Raw genomic sequence first — 27,462 nt, forward strand, 5'->3', positions numbered from 1 at the left:
TCCATACTTTTGCACATTCTCCAGTTTCTTAACATGCTTCTCCAGGTGCAGTTTCCATACTGGTGTTGCATACTTCAAGATGGGCCTAACATATGTTTTATAAAGGGCCCATGGGATGAACCTTTGTTGAGATTCCTGATTTGTTAGATGAGCATTGGCTGCAGAGGTTATTTGGCTGATGTGAGCCCTTATCCCCTCTTAGTCTATACTCTGTTTCTGGTCTTCTTAGCTCTTTTCCCAATCTTCATTACCTTTAATTTAGTGGGGTTGAAGTCAACCAACCACTTATTTGACCATTCTGAGGCCTTTCCTTTTCCTCATTTGTTTTGATTCTCATAATTTTACATCAGCAAACAAGAATATGCAATAGTCCCTTGAGTTACCATATTAATACATTCCAGAAGACATGTGCTACCTCAGAACCATCATAACTCAATCTCTAAAATATATGGTTTTATGGTAATTTGTTCCAAGATACCAGAACACACCCAGCCTGCCCTTGGATACTTAATGTTTTAAGACTGGTGGAATTCTAAGTGATAAATAAGGACAGGCATCAGCTTGAAATCTCCAGAGGCATTGGCACTCAACATCAGAGTATTCCTATTTTTCATAGGCTTATGCCCAAAAAGGCAGGCTAGGGCAGGCAGGCAGGACAGAACAGGGCAGGCAGGCAGGACAGGGTGGGCAGGCAGGCAGGCAGGCAGGCAGGCAGCCATGCAGCCAGGCAGAGATTGATAAAGAATTGTAGACTTAATATTTACTTACTCTCCCTCGTGCCTCTGCCTTCATTTCTATCTTCCTCTCTCTCTCACTTCCTCCCACCTATTCACTTCTAACACAACCTGCACCACCATTCCAGTCAAGACGTTTTCATTGCCCTGTGTTGTCTCTTGGCTGAGGCCCATCCCCAATACACCCTGACTATCATCTGCATACACATACCACATCTCAAGTTTTTCAGTGTAACTCAAAATTAAATTCCTTTATGAGGGGTAAATTGTAACTCAAAATTATGGTAACTAAAGTGTGTCATAACTCAAGGAGCCACTACACCTGAATCAATCCTATCTCCAGTGTCATTCACACACACCAGAAACAGTACTTGTCCTAATACCAATCCTTGCAGAATTCTGCTAGTTACTTTTCCCATTCTCTTGCCTGACCATCACTCTTTGTTTCCTTCCTCTAAGATACTCTTTAATCCACTGGAGTACATTCCCTGTTATTCTTGCCTGAATCTCAAGTTTTTGGCCCAGCCTCTTGTGGGGTACAATATCAAATGTCATCTTGTAGTAAAAAAAAAAAAAAAAAAAAGTCCATCCAACCCTCTCTGGTCTTACATCTGTTACTGTGTGCATCTGCATGCATGTGCATTCACGTGTGTGCGTTCCATGGATTGTGTGCATTTATCTAGGTGTTGTTGCATGGGCTGAACTTCAGCTACAAGGCATGCAGCTTTAATTTGAAATACTAAAGTGATCTTGCTATTACTATATTTATTTTTAAATCCTTACATTGAGTTGATTTCCAGTACCAGTGGTTAATAGAAGCAGTAATATGTCTCCACTTTTTTTTCTTCTTTCTTTCTTTAAGAGGAAAGTGTATGATAGTATCATGCAGCAACCCATGCATAGTTCATTATGAGATCCCATTGGATCACTTTTGTGCTTGCTGTTCTTGCCTGAGGTGACTCGTTGTAGGCAGAGGCGTCGTAACGGGGGGGGGGGGGGCCCGGGTGGCACCATTTAGGGGGTGACACCATAGAGCCTCTAAAGAAGGTAACACTAATGGCCAACACCATGCTGCAGCGACCTAAGGGAAAAATTCTTCGTTTCTATATAGCCTGTTCTAGGATTACATAGTACAAATAGGCCTGTTTAGGGAAAATCATTGATTTTGATGATGTGATAGATGGTTTTGCAGGATTGAAGGCAAGGATATGAAATATCAGATTCTTTGAGATGTTACCTGTACTCAAGGTTAAATCGGAACTAGTGTTTTTCTTCATTTTTCAATTTTTTTTTTTTCATTGTTGATGAATAAATGTAGGATCTGTTGCTACTCAAAGTGGTATTTGAGTTTATATTTCATCAGTATTACTTCGATTATTTATTTTATCATTAATAAAGTTTGGTTTATGGCCTTTTAAACGTTCTCATTGCTAAACATTAGTCACTGGTCATGCAGCAGTGATGTAACTGGAGTTTATATCCCCTATCCCCCCACCCTTGGATTTCATGGGGATGACACCATAGACTCCGCCCCGGGTGACACCAACCCTAGCGATGGCTCTGGTTGTAGGGCTGATGATGTGGTGGCTGACACCAACATCTATTAGGTTTTTGTAAATTTTTGCATGTGATCTGTGTGTAATAAACTATGTCATGTCTGAGGGCAATGTGTGGTGTGAATATAATGCAGAGAATTCGTAGTTTGGAAGTTAGGAGGAGGTGCGGGATTACCAAAACTTGTCCAGAGGGCTGAGGAAGGGTTGTTGAGGTGGTTCGGACATGTAGAGAGAACGGAGCGAAACAGAATGACTTCAAGAGTGTATCAGTCTGTAGTGGAAGGAAGGCGGGGTAGGGGTTGGCCTAGGAAAGGTTGGAGGGAGGGGGTAAAGGAGGTTTTGTGTGCGAGGGGCTTGGACTTCCAGCGGGCATGCGTGAGCGTGTTTGATAGGAGTGAATGGAGACAATTGGTTTTTAATACTTGACGTGCTGTTGGAGTGTGAGCAAAGTAACATTTATGAAGGGGTTCAGGGAAACCGGCAGGCCGGACTTGAGTCCTGGAGATGGGAAGTACAGTGCCTGCACTCTGAAGGAGGGGTGTTAATGTTGCAGTTTAAAAACTGTAGTGTAAAGCACCCTTCTGGCAAGACAGTGATAGAGTGAATGATGGTGAAAGTTTTTCTTTTTCAGGCCACCCTGCCTTGGTGGGAATCAGCCAGTTTGTTAATAAAAATAAAAAAATATAATTATAGCTTAAGTTTTTCAATTATGGCTTGTATAAAATTTGGGAGTGACCCAAGCCTAAAATTTAATTGAGCTTTACTTTAATTATTGAGATAGTACTGGAGGTGTGAAGTACAGCACCTGTACTCTGAAAGATGTTACAGTTCAGAGAGTTATTCAAATTGTAATGTCTGTGCACTTCTGGCAAGACATCTGCTTAATGAATGAATGATGGTAAATGTGTTTCCTTCTCTGCGGGACATTACCTTTGTGGGAGATGGCCAGTGTGTGAAAAGTAAAACCTATGTGCAACTTGACACATAACAGTTCATCCATTGAAATAAATTGTTTGTATAATAATACAATAATAGTCTAGAATTACAGTACCTTCTTTCAAAGGGGTTACACTTAAGAACATAAGAAAGAAGGAACGCTGCAACAGGCCTACTGACCCATGTGGAGCAGGTCCATGTCCCCCCCCTGGATTAGCCCAATGACCCACCCAGTCTGGTCACCTCCACTCAAGGATGGAGCACGGCACCAGACCCAGCAGCACAAGCTAGTCAGGTTCAACTCACACCCACTCATGTATTTATCTAACCTATTTTTAAAACTACATAACGTTTTAGCCTGAATAACTGTACTCGGGAGTTTGTTCCATTCATCCACAACTCTATTACCAAACCAGTGCTTTCCTATGTCCTTCCTGAATCTGAATTTTTCCAACTTGAAACCATTGCTGCGAGTCCTGTCTTGGCTGGAAATTTTCAGCACGCTATTTACATTCCCTTTATTTATTCCTGTTTTCCATTTATACACCTCGATCATATCCCCCCTAATTCTATGTCTTTCGAGAGAGTGCAGATTCAGGGCCCTCAGTCTATACTCATATGGAAGACTTCTGATACATGGGATCATCTTTGTCATCCTCCACTGTACGTTTTCCAGAGTGTTTATATCTATTCTGTAATACGGTGACCAGAACTGAGCAGCATAGTCTAAATGAGGCCTAACCAAGGATATATAGAGTTGAAGAACAACCTGAGGACTTCTATTATTTATACTTCTAGATATGAAGCCAAGAATTCTGTTAGCTTTATTGCCAACACGAATGCACTGTTGTCTTGGTTTTAGATTATTGCTAACCAGAACTCCTAAATCCTTTTCACAATCAGTAGTATTAAGATCTACATTATTTAGTTTATATGTGGCACGGTTATTTAACTGTCCAACATTTATAACTTTGCATTTGTCAATATTAAACTGCATCTGCCACTTCTCCGACCATTGCATCAGTCTATTCAAATCATCCTGGAGTGCTCTAGTGTCCTCATTAGAATGAATTGGACGGCCTATTTTGGTGTCATCAGCAAATTTGCTTATTTCGCTATTTATTCCCTCATGTATGTCATATAGGTAGTAGGTTGGTAGACAGCAACCACCCAGGGAAGTACTACCGTCCTGCCAGATGACTGTGAAACAAAAACCTGTAACTGTTTTGCATGATGGTAGGATTGCTGGTTTCTTTTTCTGTCTCATAAACACGCTAGATAACAGGGATATCTTGCTACTCCTACTTACACTTTGGTCACACTTCACAGACACGCACATGCATATATATATATATATACATACATCTAGGTTTTTTCCTTTTTCTAAATAGCTCTTGTTCTTTTTTATTTCTTCTATTGTCCATGGGGAAGTGGAAAAGAATCTTTCCTCCGTAAGCCATGCGCGTCGTATGAGGCGACTAAAATGCCGGGAGCAATGGGCTAGTAACCCGTTCTCCTGTATACATTTACTAAAAAAGAGAAGAAGAAAAACTTTATAAAACTGGGATGCTTAAATGTGCGTGGATGTAGTGCGGATGACAAGAAACAGATGATTGCTGATGTTATGAATGAAAAGAAGTTGGATGTCCTGGCTCTAAGCGAAACAAAGCTGAAGGGGGTAGGAGAGTTTCAGTGGGGGGAAATAAATGGGATTAAATCTGGAGTATCTGAGAGAGTTAGAGCAAAGGAAGGGGTAGCAGTAATGTTAAATGATCAGTTATGGAAGGAGAAAAGAGAATATGAATGTGTAAATTCAAGAATTATGTGGATTAAAGTAAAGGTTGGATGCGAGAAGTGGGTCATAATAAGCGTGTATGCACCTGGAGAAGAGAGGAATGCAGAGGAGAGAGAGAGATTTTGGGAGATGTTAAGTGAATGTATAGGAGCCTTTGAACCAAGTGAGAGAGTAATTGTGGTAGGGGACCTGAATGCTAAAGTAGGAGAAACTTTTAGAGAGGGTGTGGTAGGTAAGTTTGGGGTGCCAGGTGTAAATGATAATGGGAGCCCTTTGATTGAACTTTGTATAGAAAGGGGTTTAGTTATAGGTAATACATATTTTAAGAAAAAGAGGATAAATAAGTATACACGATATGATGTAGGGCGAAATGACAGTAGTTTGTTGGATTATGTATTGGTAAATAAAAGACTGTTGAGTAGACTTCAGGATGTACATGTTTATAGAGGGGCCACAGATATATCAGATCACTTTCTAGTTGTAGCTACACTGAGAGTAAAAGGTAGATGGGATACAAGGAGAATAGAAGCATCAGGGAAGAGAGAGGTGAAGGTTTATAAACTAAAAGAGGAGGCAGGTAGGGAAAGATATAAACAGCTATTGGAGGATAGATGGGCTAATGAGAGCATAGGCAATGGGGTCAAAGAGGTATGGGGTAGGTTTAAAAATGTAGTGTTAGAGTGTTCAGCAGAAGTTTGTGGTTACAGGAAAGTGGGTGCAGGAGGGAAGAGGAGCGATTGGTGGAATGATGATGTAAAGAGAGTAGTAAGGGAGAAAAAGTTAGCATATGAGAAGTTTTTACAAAGTAGAAGTGATGCAAGGAGGGAAGAGTATATGGAGAAAAAGAGAGAGGTTAAGAGAGTGGTGAAGCAATGTAAAAAGAGAGCAAATGAGAGAGTGGGTGAGATGTTATCAACAAATTTTGTTGAAAATAAGAAAAAGTTTTGGAGTGAGATTAACAAGTTAAGAAAGCCTAGAGAACAAATGGATTTGTCAGTTAAAAATAGGAGAGGAGAGTTATTAAATGGAGAGTTAGAGGTATTGGGAAGATGGAGGGAATATTTTGAGGAATTGTTAAATGTTGATGAAGATAGGGAAGCTGTGATTTCGTGTATAGGGCAAGGAGGAATAACATCTTGTAGGAGTGAGGAAGAGCCAGTTGTGAGTGTGGGGGAAGTTCGTGAGGCAGTAGGTAAAATGAAAGGGGGTAAGGCAGCCGGGATTGATGGGATAAAGATAGAAATGTTAAAAGCAGGTGGGGATATAGTTTTGGAGTGGTTGGTGCAATTATTTAATAAATGTATGGAAGAGGGTAAGGTACCTAGGGATTGGCAGAGAGCATGCATAGTTCCTTTGTATAAAGGCAAAGGGGATAAAAGAGAGTGCAAAAATTATAGGGGGATAAGTCTGTTGAGTGTACCTGGTAAAGTGTATGGTAGAGTTATAATTGAAAGAATTAAGAGTAAGACGGAGAATAGGATAGCAGATGAACAAGGAGGCTTTAGGAAAGGTAGGGGGTGTGTGGACCAGGTGTTTACAGTGAAACATATAAGTGAACAGTATTTAGATAAGGCTAAAGAGGTCTTTGTGGCATTTATGGATTTGGAAAAGGCGTATGACAGGGTGGATAGGGGGGCAATGTGGCAGATGTTGCAAGTGTATGGTGTAGGAGGTAGGTTACTGAAAGCAGTGAAGAGTTTTTACGAGGATAGTGAGGCTCAAGTTAGAGTATGTAGGAAAGAGGGAAATTTTTTCCCAGTAAAAGTAGGCCTTAGACAAGGATGTGTGATGTCACCGTGGTTGTTTAATATATTTATAGATGGGGTTGTAAGAGAAGTAAATGCGAGGGTCTTGGCAAGAGGCGTGGAGTTAAAAGATAAAGAATCACACACAAAGTGGGAGTTGTCACAGCTGCTCTTTGCTGATGACACTGTGCTCTTGGGAGATTCTGAAGAGAAGCTGCAGAGATTGGTGGATGAATTTGGTAGGGTGTGCAAAAGAAGAAAATTAAAGGTGAATACAGGAAAGAGTAAGGTTATGAGGATAACAAAAGATTAGGTGATGAAAGATTGAATATCAGATTGGAGGGAGAGAGTATGGAGGAGGTGAATGTATTCAGATATTTGGGAGTGGACGTGTCAGCGGATGGGTCTAAGAAAGATGAGGTGAATCATAGAATTGATGAGGGAAAAAGAGTGAGTGGTGCACTTAGGAGTCTGTGGAGACAAAGAACTTTGTCCTTGGAGGCAAAGAGGGGAATGTATGAGAGTATAGTTTTACCAACGCTCTTATATGGGTGTGAAGCGTGGGTGATGAATGTTGCAGCGAGGAGAAGGCTGGAGGCAGTGGAGATGTCATGTCTGAGGGCAATGTGTGGTGTGAATATAATGCAGAGAATTCGTAGTTTGGAAGTTAGGAGGAGGTGCGGGATTACCAAAACTGTTGTCCAGAGGGCTGAGGAAGGGTTGTTGAGGTGGTTCGGACATGTAGAGAGAATGGAGCGAAACAGAATGACTTCAAGAGTGTATCAGTCTGTAGTGGAAGGAAGGCGGGGTAGGGGTCGGCCTAGGAAGGGTTGGAGGGAGGGGGTAAAGGAGGTTTTGTGTGCGAGGGGCTTGGACTTCCAGCAGGCATGCGTGAGCGTGTTTGATAGGAGTGAATGGAGACAAATGGTTTTTAATACTTGACGTGCTGTTGGAGTGTGAGCAAAGTAACATTTATGAAGGGATTCAGGGAAACCGGCAGGCCGGACTTGAGTCCTGGAGATGGGAAGTACAGTGCCTGCACTCTGAAGGAGGGGTGTTAATGTTGCAGTTTAAAAACTGTAGTGTAAAGCACCCTTCTGGCAAGACAGTGATGGAGTGAATGATGGTGAAAGTTTTTCTTTTTCGGGCCACCCTGCCTTGGTGGGAATCGGCCAGTGTGATAATAAAAAAAAAAAAAAAAAAAAAAAAAATGTATGTCATTTATGTAAATTGTGAACAACAGCGGGCCCAACACTGACCCCTGCGGAACACCGCTTGTGACGTGCCCCCATTCTTATTTCTCCCCATTTATGCAAACTCTCTGCTGCCTATTTGTTAGCCATGCCTCTACCCAGGAAAAAATTTCTCCTCCTATTCCGTGTGCCTTAAGTTTCCTCAATAGCCTCTGATGTGGAACTCTATCAAAAGCCTTACTGAAGTTCATATACACAATATCATATTCATTACCATGATCTACCTCCTCAAACACTTTAGTGAAAAAAGTTAGTAAATTCATAAGATAGGAACGCCCCTTTGTAAAACCGTGTTGAGATTCATTGATCAATCTGTGCCTATCAAGATGGCTACGAATTGTAGTATATAGAAAAATTCAGCGAGGTATTAATCTGTTTAATGCTGACAAGATCATTTTTTTTTTTACATTTAGTATCATTGAAATTTCACAGGAGTTGTGTAATTTTCATTCATGTTTAATTCCTTTTCAAGGCATGTGTTACTCCTTCAAGTTTGTCTGAAGCCTTTTTAAAAAGCCTTTACTGCACTGGGGATACCATCTGTAAGTGAACAAGACATACTATAATTTAACAACATTAACATTATAATCAAGACTATAATCATGAAAAGATATATTGTAATTCCTAATACAGTAAAGAATAACACAACTACAATATTATTAGTCAGTAGAGCTAAAATATATTAGCTACTATCCTTTATATAAATTCTTTAAACATTAAGCTTCAAAAAAAAATTTTGAGGTATATGGTAAAATTATAATTTTTCTTTACCTCCTTAAAATTTACCTTTGGGCTATAATTATTTTAAAATTCATTACAGTATTGATAAACATGCTATATATCATAGGATGTTTAGTAATATTTTTGAGACATTGCTGAATTTAACAGGGATTTGCTAACTAAAATTAATTTAATTTCTTAAATAATTTCAATGGGGATATTAACAATTCTGCATGAAGTTTTATTAAAATACTTTGTATCACAAACTACACTAATATTTCATTGTTTTTTCCTAAGTAACTGACTGAGATTTACCTAGAATCTGACTCTTTGGGGTTGTAAACATCCACCCTCGATAGCCTCTTTTCATTAAAACTGCTTTGTCATAATTTTCTTGTAATTGGTAAGTAGGATCTTTAGAAGACAAGAAACCTGAAACAAAAAAAATAATTTAAAATAATGATAATAATAATACACTTACCATCTTTCTACAAATTCTGCAAACACTTTGGCCATCTCCCACCAAGGCAGGGTGACCCAAAAAAAGAAAGAAACACTTTCACCATCATTCACACATAATCAGTCTTTGCAGAGGCACCAAGATATGACAGTTCAGTATCCCTGACTTCTCCTTTAAGGACTTACGTTCTGGTGCATATAGTTAACAAAAAACTCTTCTGTCCTTCAATCAGTTTGGCTATATGTGGGGGCCATTCTATAACAGACCCTTTACTCCATCTCTATATATACATTCCTAACACCTTTGATGGTAGCCATCTTATAGCCACCTTTTTTAACCTTTGAGACCTACTAGCCCTAATTCTAAGGGCACTTATGACATGCTGTTGGAATGTAAGCCAGATAATGTTTATGAAGAGATTCAGGGTGACTGCTTAGCCGCACTTGAAAGAGATGTACGGTGTCTGCACTCTGAAGACTAAGTGGGAATGTTGCAGTTTAGAGGGGTATTTGATTTGTAGTATCCTCATACTTCTGGTGAAACAGCTGCTGAATGAATGATGGTGTGTTACTGATATAAAAGAATATATGTTTTTGATATATTTTGTGTTTGAGTCAATAAGAGGATCTTGCCTGACTTCATTTAAGGTGGAAGATGTCATTATGTACAATGTCATTATGTACTCAGCACTACCTTATCCCTATTCATCATCAGTGGATTCACCTGAGTCCTGACATTAATAAATAAGACAGATTTTGTTATATTTGGATTCTTCAGGATATACTGATCCAAGATACAGTACTGTATTATACTCTACACTTGAATCTTCAAGTTTACAAAAAAATTCTAAAGGCCTCTCATTAATAGCTTCAATTATCCACAAGATTTTTAGTGATTTATTTTTGTCTTCATCTTAGCACATGACCCCTCAATTAAATTTACCTTAGGATTTCTCTTCTTTCAAAGCATCATCTGAATGTTAATTTACTCAGATTAAAGCAGTATTTAAAGAGATGTGTTCCCTGAAGCATGAACTCAAATCTGAAACAAAATTTATTATACAAAGGGATTCAGGGAAGCTGATTAGCTAGACTTGAGTCCTGGAGGTGGGAAGTACAATGCCTGTACTTTAAATTAGGGGTTTGGGATATTGGCTGTTTGGAGTGACATCTAAACTGTCATATCTGTGTGCCTCTGCAAGGACAGTGATTATGTGTAAATGATGATGAAAGTGTTTCTTTTTTGGGTCACCCTGCCTCGGTGGGAGATGGCCAACGTGTTAAAAAAAATACATATACATTCTGTACCTTTGTGGGAAGATGTGCTATAGCCATACTGTGACCCCTGTTGTATTTTCCCACTATTTGACCATTACCACAGTTTTGATCTATGGGTTAGATGAAACCAATATTTGGAAGAAAAAAAAAATTGTATCCAGTAGAACCATGATTTATTCATGTTTGGAAGATTCTGTTTTGCTGATAATATCAGTTTATAAATACAAGGGAAAGGTTTCCTGGTGCTGCATGGGTTGGGGGACATTGCATATGAGGTGAATGTATATAGATAGCCTTTCAGGAAGCCATGCTTACCTCAAAATCCAAACCAACTATAAATTATTGTATTTAACAAGATAAATGTGCCTTTCAAGGAAGGTGGCTTGATACTGAAGGGTTCTTGTTAAAAGGAATTGGAGCTACTCTCCACATCCTCAGATCAAACTTGGCTACCTCCCATTCTCCAGGCACTTGATCCCTATGGTTTTTAGCTCTTCCTATAAATATGGTAATTGTAATTTAAAAATATACTCGGTAGATTTACCTAATTTAAATACTATTAGACAGTTCCAATTTTTTTAGAAATAGTAATTGAGCCTACATTTCAGGATTTTTTTTTTTATTTACCTTGCAGTTATGCCTGCTAAATCTTACTGGAGGTTAATCAGTACATTGTTGCTTACCATCTGTAATAATGACTCACAAAATTGTATAACACGACTGCAAACAAATCAGGGAACGGACGTGTGAGTTTTAGGACTCTCTTGCCATATGCTCAAGCCCCACCTGTTCCCTGATTTCATTGTTTTACTATAATAATGTGTTAGACATATATTGTGAGTCGGAGTGAAAGATGATGGGACTTTGTGAGGTGTCTGGAATGCAATTCTGTCTTACTCATATAACTTTATATTTGATTGGTGCAGTTTTCCAGGATGGCATCTGTACAAAACCTTGATTTTACTAAGCTCCAGTAAAACTGGAGAGGTGAAGGTGTTAATCACTGGTTCACTTTTACTGAAATAATTGAGCACTTAATTTTGTATTAAATTTAAAATTGTCATGAACTCTGTAATAAAAGTTTGTAAAAAAAAAAAAATGTGTACAAATGTTAATTTAAAAGTTTTCCAACCTTGTATTCATCGTTTGTATTTTTGTACAATTAATCTTTAATTATTGAAGCTGGTGAAGGATTTTTGATTCAAGAAATTGAAGCTATCTTCCTCTCCTTGGGTCAAACCTGATAACCTCTTATTTCCCAGGCACCTTGACTCCTAAAGGAATAATTCTCCTTCATGAATATAATAGTTTGTGTAATTAAAGTATTTGGCAGCAGGTGAGGGAGATTGTAGTTTCTTGAGTCAAAATTCTGGAAAGACAGCTAGTGTTTTTTTTTTCTTTCTTTCTTTCTTTCTTTTTTCTATCTTTCTTTCTTTCTGTTCCTGCTTGTAAGAACCAAGGTAAGCATCTAGAAATTGAAATACAATTTAATGTAAGGTCTGTTTTTTTATGTTATAAATTAAACTATTTGTATGTATGTACTGTATACTAATTGTAATATACTTTCCTTTTGTTGCTTTGCAAAGCCTTCCAAAGGGTGTACAGATTGGACGTTCTGAGGTGAAGGCTGTGGCAGAGAAGCGAAAGCTTGAGATTGAACTTTTCCTTGCAACACTCTTTGATTTGGCCCCAGAGATATCACACTCGGACCTGGTTTACACTTTTTTTCATCCATTGCTGAGGGACCAAGAAGATACAGACATCCACATTAGGAAACTTAAGAATAAAGGTATGACAGTGATGCGAGATTCTCATACTCTGAAAGTATAAAATTACACAAAAAAAAATAATAAATTAATGAAAAATAAAGAATCAGACTGCAAATAAATTGCATAGAAATTTATAAAGTATATTTTACATTTATGAGGGGATTCAGGAAAGCCATTTGGCCAGACTCCAAGTCCTGGAAATGTTAACTTCAGTACAGGTCTGTTATCAGCAATCAGACATCCAGTTCCACCAGTTATTCGGCACTAATTTTGGCTAGCATAATTTCAAATTTCCAGGGTCGCCACACCAACCTTTCAACCTGCTGGTACTGTTTGGTGGTGCTACTTGCTGCATAAGTCATTCCAATTACTTTTTCTCCATTTATTGTTATAACCTGCTTATTTTTAGCCCTAGCCACGGTTCCAACTAATCAAAGAAATGCTTCTCGTTGTGTAAAGCACCTACACAGTACATTGTCCATTAAAGATTAGGTGGCTTTGAAGTCACTGTTGGTTACCATGAGCTCAGTCTCATGATGCAGGGGAATATGCCTTATTATTACACTAATATCAACACTACTACTTATATGCCTATCACAAGTGATCTAATATGACATAATAAACAATATAAATAACATAAAAAAATGTTAAATACTCCAGAATGAATAATATTTGGCATAATACTGAGCAGTTCGATGGAGGTCTGAAGAGGATATGGGATACAAGTACCATTCTCCTATCCTTGTCTCGGGGGCTTATATTAGAGAAAACAGAGTATAGCACAGGGCTAACTGTGATATACACTCATACTACACCATAAAACTGAAACAAAAAAGCTATTTTCTCTACATAGATTATCACACATAGCAGCATGTGTGTAGAGAACCTAGGATAACCCAAAAAAAGCCAGACAAAGTGGCTTATTTCTAGTACCTGGCTTGGGCTAGCCATATATGATTTTTGATAAATATTCAATTCCCAGCCAGGGTAGAAACATTGGGTGCATTTCTTTACACCTGTTGTGTATGTTCACCCATCAGTAAAGGGGTACCTGGGTGTTAGTGGACTGGTGTGGGTCTTATCCTGGGACACTGACCTAGTTTGCTTGAAATGCTTAGCATAACAAGGGGCTTTCTATATAGTAGTATGTCACTGATGTCAGCTAGGCTTGTATACCATGTACATGTACTTGTAGTAAATATAGATATTATTATTATTATTATTTTTTTTTTTTCTCTGTTGGGCTATCTTATTGAAACTTGGGCAATGTATGATGGAAAGATGCTTCTTAACATACACCAAAAATGAAAGAAATCAAATCATAAAAACGGAGTTCATTTCTCAGCCTTTAGCGGCCCCATAGCGGTATATTTTCGTATGGTTTTTATGGTTGTATTCTCGTTTTTTGGTCTCATTTGATAAAATGGAAGAAATATTACAGAAATAAATATGATTTTGATTGCTTTCACAACGAAAAATATCGTGAAATTTGAGCTCAAAGTAGCGGAAATGTTCGATTCTCTAGCGATGTTCAAGAGTAAACAAATGATGTCACTTTCTAATACATGTGTGCCTGCCAGTCTAAATTCCAGTATGCAGTCAAGAATGGATTGACATTATTTATACAATTATTACAATAATTCAGTAGTCTGCAAAACGGTAAATCTTCTATTTTTTGTGTGAATAAAAATTCCAAATGATAAGCAAGAGTAATATAAGAGGGGCCTGGAGCTGTGACTAGTGAACAGAGAAAATTTTATTTTAGTGCTAGGAATGTCTGCATTGTTTATTCTGGACCCTATTTTGAAATTGGCATCTGTTGAAATTTGTGTGAAATTGGCCAAATTGCCAATTTCTGACCACTTTATTGGGTAGTTGAAATAGGTGAATGGGCTGTTTCTTGTACTCAGTTGACAGAATAGAAGTAAGTAAATAAGTAAGTTTATTCAGGTACAGTGGACCCCCGGTATTCAATGGCATCGGTATTCGATAAATCCGGTATTCGATGCATTATATCGCAAAAATTTTGCCTCGGTATCCGATCAAAAACCCGGTATTCAATACGATTCGTACGAGACGTGTCCACGTGTGGCCTGAACTTCCCCGTGTGTGCCAGTGTTTACAAGCCGGCCAGTGTGTGCGCATCTAAGGATACATTCAGTACATTCCACATTATCAGTGCTTTTGGTGCTTGTTTCTGCAAAATAAGTCACCATGGGCCCCAAGAAAGCTTCTAATGCCAACCCTTCGAGAAAAAAGGTGCTAATGACTATTGAAATGAAGAAAGAGATAATTGCAAAGTACGAAAGTGGAGTGCGTGTGTCGGAGCTGGTCAGGTTGTATAATAAACCCCAATCAACCATCTCTACTATAGTGACCAGGAAAACGGCAATCAAGGAAGCTGTTCTTGCAAAAGGTGCAACTGTGATTACGAAACAGCGACTGCAAGTGTTAGAAAATGTTGAGAGACTGTTATTGGTGTGGATAAATGAAAAACAGATAGCAGGAGATAGCATCTCTCAAGCGATCATTTGTGAAAAGGCTAGGCAGTTGCATGATGATTTGGTAAAGAAATTGCCTGCAACTAGTGCTGATGTGAGTGAATTTAAGGCCAGCAAAGGTTGCTTTGAAAGATTTAAGAATCGTAGTGGCATACATAGTGTGATTAGGCATGGTGAGGCTGCAAGTTCGGACCAAAAAGCAGCTGAAAAGTATGTGAAGGAATTCAAGGATTACATAGACAGTGAAGACTTGAAACCTGAACAAGTGTTTAATTGCGACGAAACAGGCCTGTTTTGGAAGAAAATGCCAAGCAGGACCTACATTACTCAGGAGGAAAAGGCACTCCCAGGACATAAGCCTATGAAAGACAGGCTTACTCTGTTGATGTGTGCCAATGCTAGTGGTGATTGCAAAGTGAAGCCTTTATTGGTGTATCACTCTGAAACTCCCAGAGTGTTCAGGAAAAACAATGTCCTCAAGGCTAATTTGTGTGTGCTGTGGAGGGCAAACATAAGAACATAAGAACGAAGGAACACTGCAGCAGGCCCACCGGCCCATGCGAGGCAGGTCCAAGTCTCCTACCAGCTTAAGCCAATGCACCCAACCTAGTCAGGTCAGGTCACATTGACTTAAGGGAGGAAGACTGCAACCGACCTGGTAGCACAAGCTATCAGGTCCAGCTCACACCCACCCACATCCACTCATGTATTTATCCAACCTATTTTTAAAGCTACACAACATTCTGGCCTCTATAACTGTACTTGGGAGTTTATTCCACTCATCCACAACTCTATTACCAAACCAGTACTTTCCTATATCCTTCCTGAATCTGAATTTTTCCAACTTAAAACCATTGCTGCGAGTCCTGTCTAGGCTAGATATTTTCAGCACACTATTTACATCCCCTTTATTTATTCCTGTCTTCCATTTATACACCTCAATCATATCCCCCCCTAATTCTACGTCTTTCTAGAGAGTGCAGATTCAGGGCCCTTAGTCTATCCTCATAGGGAAGGTTTCTGATACATGGGATCAACTTTGTCATCCTCCTTTGTACATTTTCCAGAGCATTTATATCCATTCTGTAATATGGTGACCAAAACTGTGCAGCATAATCTAAATGAGGCCTAACCAAGGATGTATAGAGTTGAAGAACAACCTGAGGACTCCTATTATTTATGCTTCTTGATATGAAGCCAAGGATTCTATTAGCTTTATTGCGAACACTTATGCACTGTTGTCTTGGTTTCAGATTACTGCTAACCAGAACTCCTAAATCTTTTTCGCAATCCATAATATTAAGATCTACATTATTTAGTTTATATGTGGCATGGTTATTGTCCTGTCCAACATTTAGAACTTTGCATTTGTCTATATTAAACTGCATCTGCCACTTCTCCGACCACTGCATCAGTCTATTCAAATCTTCCTGGAGTGCTCTAATGTCCTTGTGAATGAATTCGACGTCCTATTTTGGTGTCATCGGCAAACTTGCTGATGTCTCTCTTTATGCCCTCATCTATGTCGTTTATGTAGATTGTGAACAGCAGGGGGCCCAACACTGACCCCTGTGGAACACCGCTCGTGACGCTTCCCCACTCTGATTTCTCCCCATTTATGCAAACTCTCTGCTGCCTATTTGTCAACCATGCCTCTATCCAGGAAAAAATTTCTCCTCCTATTCCATGTGCCTTAATTTTCCTCAATAGTCTCTGATGTGGGACCCTGTCAAAAGCCTTACTGAAGTCCATATACACAATATCATATTCATTACCATGATCTACCTCCTTAAATACCTTAGTAAAAAAAGTTAATAAATTCGTAAGGCAGGAATGCCCCTTTGTAAAACCATGCTGAGATTCGCTGATTAATTTATGCTTTTCAAGGTGGCTACGAACTGCCTTGGCAATTATTGATTCAATAAATTTTCCCACTATGGAGGTTAGGCTTATTGGTCTATAGTTCGAAGCTAAGGACTTGTCACCTGCTTTGAAAATAGGTATCACATTTGCCATTTTCCACTTATCTGGCGCCATGCCAGTTTGTAGTGATATGTTGAAAAGATTAGCCAAAGGTTTGCTAAGCTCCTCTTTACATTCCTATAGAACCCTTGCATACAGTTCATCAGGGCCTGGGGATTTGTTAGGTTTTAATTTATCTATTTGCCTAAGGACCATGTCACTTGTGACCCTAATCGTGCACAGTTTATCGTCCTGTTCTACATAATTTATCATTTCTGGAATATCGCTGGTATCCTCCTGTGTAAAAACTGAGAGGAAGTATGTGTTAAAAATTCTACACATTTCCTTATCACTGTCAGTGAGCTGACCCAAGGAACTTTTGAGTGGGCCTATCTTGTCCCTGATCTTACTTCTGTATACCTGAAAGAATCCTTTTGGGTTAGTCTTCAATTCTCTTGCAACTTTAACCTCATAATCTCTTTTTGCTTTTCTAATTCCCTTTTTTATTTCTCTCTAACTGAATATATCGATTTCTTAATTGCCCCCTCTCCTCTTTTGATTTGCCTATATATGCCTCTCTTTTGACCAGTCAGGTATTTTAATCTATTGTTCACCCATTTAGGATCATTTTTGTTTGATCTGATTTCCCTATTTGGAACATAATTTGACTGAGCAGCTAGAACTATGCCCTGGAAAGCGTCATATCGGCAACCATCACCACCTACCTGACCCTTAGTCAGGTCATTCCAGTTCAGCCCACCTAAGTAATTTTTCAGTCCTATGAAATCAGCCAAGCAAAAGTCAGGGACGGAGACTTGATTGCCATTATTAGGGGAATTCCATGATATATTAAAACTGAGTGATTTGTGATCACTTTCCCCAAGCTCATCATTAACCTCAAGATTATTAATTAGTGTTTCCCTACTGGCAAGAACCAAGTCAAGGAGGTTATTTCCCCTAGTTGGCTGTCACAAACTGTTTTAAAAAACAATCCTGGATCGTATCAAGAAAGTCACCTGACTCTAAATTTCCTGTCAAATTGCTCCAGTCAATCTGTCTATAGTTGAAATCTCCCATTAGCACAACATTTTCGTATGTAGATGCCTTACGAATTTCGTCCCATAGAAGTTTACTGCACTCCCTATCAAGATTTGGGGCCCTGTAAATCACACCCAAAATTAATTTTTCTCGGCCCTCGAGAAGCTGTAACCAAACAGATTCAGTGGCTGACGCTTCCAATTTTATATCTTGTCTAACACAACAATTTAAATTGTCTCTGACATACATCGCCACTCCACCACCCTTCCTGTTGACCCTGTCAGTGTGGAATAATTTATAGCCTTGTATGTGACATTCAGAGGGCATGTAAGGCATGGGTCACTAGGGACTTTTTCTATGACTAGTTACACCATGCATTTGCCCCCACTGTGAAAAATTACCTAATTGAAAAGAAATTAGACCTTAAGTGCCTCCTGGTATTAGACAATGCCCCTGGTCATCCTACAGACTTGGCAGAGCGACTTTCTGGGGACATGAGCTTCATTAAGGTCAAGTTTTTGCCTCCTAATACCACTCCTCTCCTGCAGCCCATGGACCAGCAGGTCATTTCCAACTTCAAGAAACTGTACACAAAAGCTATGTTTCAAAAGTGCTTTGTAGTGACCACAGAAACTCGACTGACTCTAAAAGAGTTTTGGAAGGATCACTTTAATATCCTCAATTGTATAAACCTTATAGGTATGGCTTGGGAGGGAGTGACTAGGAGGACCTTGAACTCTGCTTGGAAAAAACTGTGGCCAGAATGTGTAGATGAAAGGGATTTTGAAAGATTTGAGGCTAACCCTGAGAAGCCTATGCCAGTTGAGGAATCCATTGTGGCATTGGGGAAGTCCTTGGGGTTGGAGGTTAGTGGGGAGGATGTGGAAGAGTTGGTGGAGGAGGACAATGAAGAACTAACCACTGATGAGCTGCTAGATCATCTTCAACAGGAAGAGGCCACACCTGCGGAAACTGCTTCGGAGGAGGGGATAGAGAAATTGAAGAAGTTGCCTACTTCACAGATTAAGGAAATGTGTGCAATGTGGCTTAAAGTACAAACCTTCTTTGATGACAATCACCCTAACACAGCTATTGCAAGCCGTGCTGGTGACTGTTACACTGACAATGTTGTGAAACACTTAGGAATGTCATAAAGGAACGGGAGGTACAGGCCACTCTGGACAGATATGTTGTGCAACAGAAGTCCAGTGACTCAAGCTGGTCCTAGTGGCATTAAAAGAAGAAGGGAAGTAACCCCGGAAAAGGACTTTCTTTCTCAAGTCCTAATGGAAGGGGATTCCCCTTCTAAACACTAACACCTCTCCCCTCCTCCCATCCCATCAATCATCACCAGATCTTCATTAAAGGTAAGTGTCAATTATTCTATTGTTATTGTTGTTATTGTAATTATTCTATTGCATTAAACTTAATATTTTGTGTAGTAAATTTTTTTTTTTTTTCATACTTTTGGGTGTCTTGCACGGATTAATTTGATTTCCATTATTTCTTATGAGGAAAATTGATTCGCTTTTCGATATTTTCGGTATTTGATGAGCTCTCAGGAACGGATTAATATCGAATACCAGGGGTCCACTGTATACACAAATACAGTTACATAGATTATCATACATAGCAGCGTATGTATAGAGAACCTAGGGTAACCCAAAAAAGTCAGACAAAGGACTCATTTCCAGTACCTGGCTTGGGCTTGCCATATATGATTTTTGGTAAATATTTTTTTTCTCAGTTGTTTGTTGGGCTATCTTATTGAAACTTGGGCAATGTATGATGGAAAGATGCTTCTTAATGTACACCAAAAATTAAAAAGAAATGGACGATAAATAAGGGAGTTCACTTCTCAGTTATTAGCCGCCTCTTTGCGGTATATTTTCGTATGGTTTTGTATGGTTGTATTCTTGTTTTTTTGGTCTCATTTGATAGAATGGAAGATATATTACAGAAATAGATATGATTTTGATTGGTTTCACGATGAAAAGTACCTTGAAATTGAGCTCGAAGTAGCGGAAATATTCGATTTTTGTTGACATTTGATGAACTTTCTACTGTAAGTCAAGTTGGTCAATTTTATTAAGTGTATTCTAACCTGAGCACTCTGTAATCTGGCAAACTCAGTAATCCGGCACACTACAGGTTCCAATGATGCCGGATTTGTGATGGCGGACCTGTAGTGCCTGCATTCTAGATGTTGAAGTCAGGAGAGTCAGTTGAAGTGTGATGTCTGTGCACCTCTAGCAAGACATATTGCATGAATGACAGTGATTTTTTCCTCTACATCAGTGGGAGATGATGGGTGTATTAAAAAATACTAAAATAGTAGTCACTTTTTATATACATTGAGCTCTGTGCTCACACCATCTTTTCAGCTCGTGAAAAAAAAAATCTGCACTGGCCATCTTCTGTCAAAGTAGAGTAACTTAAAAAAAAAAAAAAATGAACTCTCCTTCGTTCACTTTATAGCCATCATTAAAGAAGTGAACAGATGACATATTTCAAATAGCCCTCAGAACTGCATCATACCCCACCTTTCCAGAGCACAGGTACAGCACTACCCACCTTCAGGAGTCAAGTGTATAAATAATAAAGAGAAGATAATGTGTTAGTCAAAAATGCACTTTTAATTTGTTTCAAGTTTCATATGCCACTTTAACCTTGTCTTCACTTGAAGAAATGTAGACGCCTTCACTACATTATGCAAAACATGCATCAGTAGTTATTTCTGATGAAAACTTGTTGATGTGTTAATTTTCCTTCTGTATGTAAATGTGCAACCTGATGTACATCTCGCTATGAAACTTAAAAAGTGCTTCAGTATTTAAAGAATTTTCAGTTGATTCTCTGTGAATACTACTTGTGTCTTTACTATACTAGCATTACAGAAACAAAACATGTTTAGCCAAAGCTGAAAATATAAAATTGTAATACTACAAAATTTTTGTTTTGTGAAAAGACGAACGACACTGCCTCAGATTGCTTTACAGATTTTTGCCTTCAAATCATCACAAGAGTACAGTAAAACCACTCATTAATGAATATTGGCAATTTTGGGCTAAAACATTGTCTAGACAAACACACTATAAGACAAAATGGACAAATTCCATAATTCTGCATTTTGTCATTAGTGATAGTGTCCAGTTGTCTTCAGAAGTATCAAGCCAAGTCCACTAACTCTGACATTTGTCCAGTATAGGCTAAAGCAGCCACATCCAGGGCCTGTCTGTTTTCATTGTTCCCTGAGTCATTGGCCAACATTGCCAGTTTATCATTTGTGCTCACTCAAGCGTACAGTCATCATTCAGTCTCTTATTTTCCCTGGACTTAGAGCATTTTGTGTAGTTTTATTAACATATTAACAATGGCTTCTGAAACAAGTGGTGGTGCTAAGAGAAAACATGTGGAGAAACTTAAAGTAATAGAGAAGGTTGAGTCTGGAGTGTCAGTGGTACGAGTATGTGAAATCTACGTTGTCTCAGCCTTTTGCATTTCAGATATCTACGTTATTTTTACTAGTAGAGCTTTACAACCCCTCTGCCTCAGAATAAAAGATATTCCCAGTCACCACTATCACTCACAGCAGGTTGCACTTCCTCTCTCCACCACAAAAAAGCAAGTAGAATTACTGTAAATTATGTACAGTACTATAAAATTACTATATCTTACAGTACCATACTGTAGTACTACAGGCTACAATATTTTTAGCGTCTGGTTGTTTTCCGCGTCAGTGGACCAAGTCCACTACTTCAGAAGACAACTGGACAATCATGAAATATTAATTTCCTAGTTTGGTTGTTGGGGACAGTCAGCATTATCATACACTCAGTTTCCCCCATTAGTCTGTTAATGACAGATTTTACTCTATTACTTTTTTCTTGGAGGTGATTTGTGATTTAAAAACTGTGCAATAAATTCATAAATCCATTATCTGTTAGGAAATATGCATAAGTTGAATTAACTAATGCCAGTGATATTTTTGATGTGGAACAGGTCCAAGACACCTCCCTTGATTGCCATCAGCTATTGACTCTGTTTATCTAATTTACTCTTTGCAGATTCTCGAACATCTCTTCCACCAGCCATTCCAAGCATACCAGGGCAGGTGCAGGGCCAAGTCAAGGTCAGTGTCCAGTACCTTAGAGGCCAGCTGCAGATCATGGTTCATCATGCCCGCAATTTGTCTCTCATTAGTACTGGCCAAGAACCTTCGCCATATGTTAAACTGTATCTTCTCCCTGACCCACACAAGAAGACTAAGAGGAAAACAAAAGTTGTGAAGAAAACCTGTCACCCAACTTTCATGGAACCAGTGAGTACAAGTCCCTGGTACATTAGATACTAAATTGTGACACCAGAAATTATATTCTCTTACATAAATATATTTCTCAATAGATTGCAGTGTGCTGAAAATGCAGAACTTCTTGTATCCATTTACTTGGCTACACTCTTCGTACACATTCATTCTAACTTTACAACTATTTAATATCTTCTATATCTATGTAGTAGCTTTAAAGAATCAATCATCATACCTTGGCTGGCACATTATCACAAGCCATTAAAGGGCTGCTTTATCTCCTTGTTGCTGCTGGTGTCTTACTAGGTCTTATTTCATGATATCTTATGTGGTGAAGAAAAAGCACATTTTTTGCAACGAACTTTTATGGGTATGACATTGTGATCTGTTAAAGATCTTCATCAAGTCATACAGAAGATACCAAAGGGATGCATGTGAGGTGAAGGAAGATGCGAGGTGAGTAAATCAGTTTGCCAACCGAGACTAGATGATAGTTCAACAGTATCATCCATTATACCTTTCTCAGTACTCTGCCAGCCCAATATTCATCACACTCCGATAATTTTACTCGCCTAACCTCTGGTAGTTGATAGATATACAAGCAGCAGTTTAAAACTTTTAGATTTATATTTCACCTGTGCAGCAGGCTTTTCAGATTTATAGTTTTCTTTTTTTACATTTTATAATCAGATGTATTTGTTTTTACACAACCTACACATAGGAGTCAAACTTATTATGATGTTTCATTCTAAATTGGACCGAAACATAGTCATAAGTTTTAGTCTTCTGTGTGCAGGTTATTTATTTGTGTATTGTTCCAGTCCTTGGTAGTAGGCTGGTAGACAGCAACCACCCAGGGAGGTACTACCGTCCTGCTAAGTGAGTGTAAAATGGAAACCTGCAATTGTTGTCCATGATGGTAGGATTGCTGGTGTCTTTTTTCTGTCTCTTAAACATGCAAGATTTCAGGTACGTCTTGCTACTTCTACTTACCCTCAGGTTACACTACGCATGCATGTACAAGCATATATATACACATCCCTCTGAGTTTTCTTCTATTTTCTTACTAGTTCTTGTTTATTCCCTCTTATCTCCATGGTGAAGTGGAACAGAATTCTCCTCTAAGTCATGCATGTCCTAAGAGGTGTCTAAAATGCCGGGAGCGAGGGGCTAGTAACCCCTTCTCCTGTATACATTGCTAAAGTTTAAAAGAGAAACTTTCGTCTTTCTTTTTGAGCCACCCCGCCTCGTTGGGATATGGCTGATTTGTTGAAAGAAAAAGAAGAAGAATTATTGTTCCAGTCATGTATTGTCTTTTTATTTTATTTTAGTAGCAGTGGTCAAGATTTTTTAAGGGGATGAGGAGGAGATATGCTTTTCTCAGTTTGGGGCGCAAATGTATTAAGATCATGTCTCAAAGTAAATAAAATTATTTATTTATTTTTCAGATAACATATCGCATGTCACAGGATATTGTTAAGCAGCGTGTCCTTGAAATAAGTGTTTGGAGTGAAGACAAATTTAGTGAGAATATGTACCTCGGAAGCTCTTATCTTCGATTATCTGCACTAGAGCTTAAGGAAGAGCAGTGTGAATGGCTTAGCTTAGAGCATCAACGTAACACAGCTCTTGGACATACCATTCAACACAATGCATAAAACAGTTGTAAAATCCCTTTTAGAGATATTTTAAATTGAGTTTTTTACCGACAGATGTATTAAATATTTATATATTAGCTTCTTAGATGTAAGTTTATAGAATGTAATTTTGAAGCCTATAGAATAAAGTGCAAAAATAATTCTGTATACTGTATGTGCAAAAGAAAATATATACCTTTCTAATAGATAGACTTTCACCACACATGACTATTAGGATAAGTCTGGCATCGTTCATTGTTAGTATCATGTTTAAATATATATTTTAAAGCATGAATTGTCATTCATTTCCCCCTCCCCCTTTTTTTATAAAATAAATTTAGAAAGACGTATAGTAAAGTCTTTCATAATATGCAGAGATGTTCCCAACGTTCAGCTCTTTATGGAAAGTAGTGTTATGTGAAGTACGTATGGGAAAGCAGGGTTATATTCCAGACACACAAATGTGTTAATAAAATTTTTACTATTTTAAGTAAAAATTACTACAGTATAATTTTCATCACTTTGTGTTCCATATACACAACAGATAGAAGTAAAAAAAAACTGATGGAGCTGGATACATCAAGGTGGTGAGAACTGACAGGGTCTCACTATTGTTTTTGTAAAAGGGAGCAGAAGCACCATCTGAGCAGCTAGATATGATCTTCAATAAGTCAGTGACCACGAGACAGTTGCCAGAGATCTGGAAGATAGTGAATGTAGTACCTATATTTAAGAAAGGAGATAGGCAAGGTAATGGAGAAGATAGTCAAAAGGAGTGTGATAGTACTTGGAGAGAAGTGATTTCATAAACAACAACCAGCAAAAGTTCAGAGTGAGCAAGTCTAGTCTTGCCAGCCTTTTGGAACTCTAACCCTTTGAGGGTTTTGGTCGTACTAGTACGTCTTACGCGTAGGGGTTTTTGACGTACTAGTACGCATAAATTCTAGCGGCCTCAAATCTAGTGGGAGAAAGCTGGTAGGCCTTCATATGAAAGAATGGGTCTATGTGGTCAGTGTGCACAGTCTAAAAAAAATCCTGCAGCACACAGTGCATAATGAGAAAAAAAAAAATTTGACCATTTTTTTGGAATAAATCAGCGACTTTGCAGTGTATTTTCGTATGGTATTTATTGTTGTATTCTAGTTTTCTTTGTCTCATTTCATAGAATGGAAGACATATAACAGAAATTGAGATGATTTTGACTGGTTTTACAATGAAAGGTGCCTTGAAATTGAGCTCAAAGTAGCAGAAATGTTCGATTTTTACCAAACCTCAAAAGTAAACAAATCGTGCCAAGCGTGCAATACACGTCAACTGGTGAGTAATATTCTTTCACAAGTGCACCAATAATATTTATACCATTTTTTACACTAATGCAGTAGTCTGCATAACAGTAAATCTTATATTTTTTGTGAGAATAAAAATTCAAAGTGGAAAGCAAAAGAATATAAGAGGGGCCTTGAGACATGACTAATGACTAGAGGAAATGTCATTTTAGTGCCAGGAATGTCTTTCTTGTTTATTCTGGACCCTATTCGGAAATTGGCATCTTTTGAAATTTGTGTGAAATTGGCAAAATTGCTAAATTCTGACCACTGTACTGGATAGTTGAATTTCATAAATGGGTGGTTTCTTGCACCCATTCGATAGAAAAAATGGAGTTCTAGCGAAATATTCATGTTTTTTGTCGACTAGTACAGTGAAATTGGCCGAAAATGGGGCTCAAAGTGGGCAAAATCGCCGGTGCGTAAACATCGCCGAGACCGCTAACTTTGCGAGAGCATAATTCTGTACGTTTTCTATCAAATTTCAAACTTTTGGTGTCTTTATGATCGGGAAAAGATTCTCTATCTTTTCATAAGAGAAAATAATTTTTTTTTTTTTTTTTAAATTTGGCCGACCCTGAGAACGAGTTTCGGAGAGGGCCTGTCGACCCTCAAAGGGTTAAGACAAAGCAACGGAAGTGAGACAGAAGACGGAGGGTTGGCTGGATTTCATTTTTTAAGACTACAAGAAGGCATTTGAGAATAAGTCAACAACTTTAGAAGCAGGTAGAAATAATTTGGGAACATGTTCTGATGGATCAAGGAGCACCTCAAGGAAAGGAAGCAAAGATGATTGTCCAGGAAGAGATGGCAGAATGGAGAAGAGTAACAAGTGGTGTACCACAAGGATTGGTATTAGAACCAGTGTTGTTTGTTTGTGAATAACATACTAAATAGAATTGGGTTGCATGTATCTGCTGCTGATGTAAAACCAAGAACACAAACAGATGAGGATGGGAAATGCTGCAAATGGATCTGGACAAACTGCAGGGTTGGTCAGATAAGTGGTTGCTTGAATTCAACCCCAGGAAATGTAAGGTTATGAAGATTGGAGCAGTGTTGTATGACACTTATGGGTTCAGTGCTAGTTATGATTATTATAATATGAAGGCTGTATAGTCCTTGTGGCTTAGCGCTTCTTTTTGATTATAATAATAATATAATATGAAGATTGAGGAAGGGGCCAGAAGACTAGACACAGTATAGACTAGGGACAGGCTGCAGACCTCAAGAGAAGGATCTGGGAGTGACGATAGTGCCAACCATATCACCATGTTCATTTGGCAAATCCAAGAGTGGCCTTCAGGAATCTCAACAGTCTTACAAGTGCTTTATACAAAATATGTCAAGCCCATCTTGGAGTATGCAGCACCAATATAGAACCCCCACCTGAGGAAGCATGTTAAACTGGAGAAAGTGCAGAAATCTGCAACAAGACAAGTTCCATTGCTAAGGGGTATGAGCTACAAGTAAAGGCAAAAGGGATTGAATCTGACAGCCCTGGAGAACAATAGGTCCAGGGAAGATATGATAAAATACAAAATACTCAGAAGAATTGATAAGGCAGACGGATAGATTGTTGGAGAAGTGGGAAATGAGTATATGGGGCACAGCTGGAAGGTAAAAAACTGATGAGTCACAAGAATATCAAGAAGTATTTCTTCAGTTTCAGGGAGGTCAGAATGGGGAATGACCTCAAAATGGTGGAGGCAGACTCCATACATACATTAAGAATAGGTACAATAGAGCCCACAAGGCTAGGAGAGTAAATCTGGCAATCAAGCAGCAAGTGAGAAGGGAAAGGGGTGAAGCCAAGAGATAAGTCTTGACCTCTGCAACCACATGAAGGTGAGTAGACACATGCATGTGCACAGCCACCAGAAATGGGGTATAGACTAGGGAATGGGGCAACCAGAAGTTGCAGACTTCACTCAAAGATCTAAGGGTGAGCATAGTGTTCAGTATAATGCCAGAGGCTCACATCAGTCTAATAACCACTGTAGACAATGCTTGTCTGGCAAATCTTAGAGTAGTCTTCAGGTATATCAACAAAGTCATTCTGGGCCCTTTATACATCATGCATTAGACCTAGCATGTTAAGAAACAAGAAAGTGCAGAAGAATGTATCAAAGTTTGTTCACGAGCTACAAAGAAAGGCTAATAGAAGAACTACAGGGACATAACATGCAAAATACTCATGGGGAATTGATAGACAGGATAGATTGTTTGAGAGGCGAGAAACAAGAATTCAGGGACACTGTTGGAAGAGGCACAGTTGAGCCACAAGGATGTTAGGAAATATCTCTTCAGTCTCAGAGTGGTTGAGATGTGGAAAGATCTTTGTGAGGAAATAAATGGAGGCAGGCTCTATGTGAATCTGAAGAATGGCAAGTTATGAAGCGGTCAGGATATGGGAATCGACCCCTGTAACCACAAATAGGCGGGCTA

At 38.7% G+C, this 27,462-nt stretch overlaps 1 protein-coding gene across 2 annotated transcripts in view; it reads left to right on the forward strand.

The window, feature by feature from the left end:
• Positions 1 to 23,984, forward strand: part of Pi3K68D (phosphatidylinositol-4-phosphate 3-kinase catalytic subunit Pi3K68D) — a 155,114-nt gene extending 131,130 nt beyond the window's left edge. Inside the window, exons 27-29 of one of the 2 annotated variants that reach the window (XM_070094677.1) lie at positions 12,063 to 12,265; positions 21,814 to 22,067; positions 23,501 to 23,984. In XM_070094677.1, coding sequence (XP_069950778.1) covers positions 12,063 to 12,265; positions 21,814 to 22,067; positions 23,501 to 23,710 — 667 coding nt within the window. In that variant the 3' untranslated portion in view covers positions 23,711 to 23,984. The remainder of the gene's footprint in view (positions 1 to 12,062; positions 12,266 to 21,813; positions 22,068 to 23,500) is intronic. The other variant, XM_070094679.1, reaches the window with a different exon arrangement.
• The last annotated feature ends 3,478 nt before the right edge of the window (positions 23,985 to 27,462 follow it).

Source organism: Cherax quadricarinatus, chromosome 47 (genome assembly GCF_038502225.1).
Source record: "Cherax quadricarinatus isolate ZL_2023a chromosome 47, ASM3850222v1, whole genome shotgun sequence".
In the NCBI taxonomy this organism is placed as follows: domain Eukaryota; kingdom Metazoa; phylum Arthropoda; class Malacostraca; order Decapoda; family Parastacidae; genus Cherax; species Cherax quadricarinatus.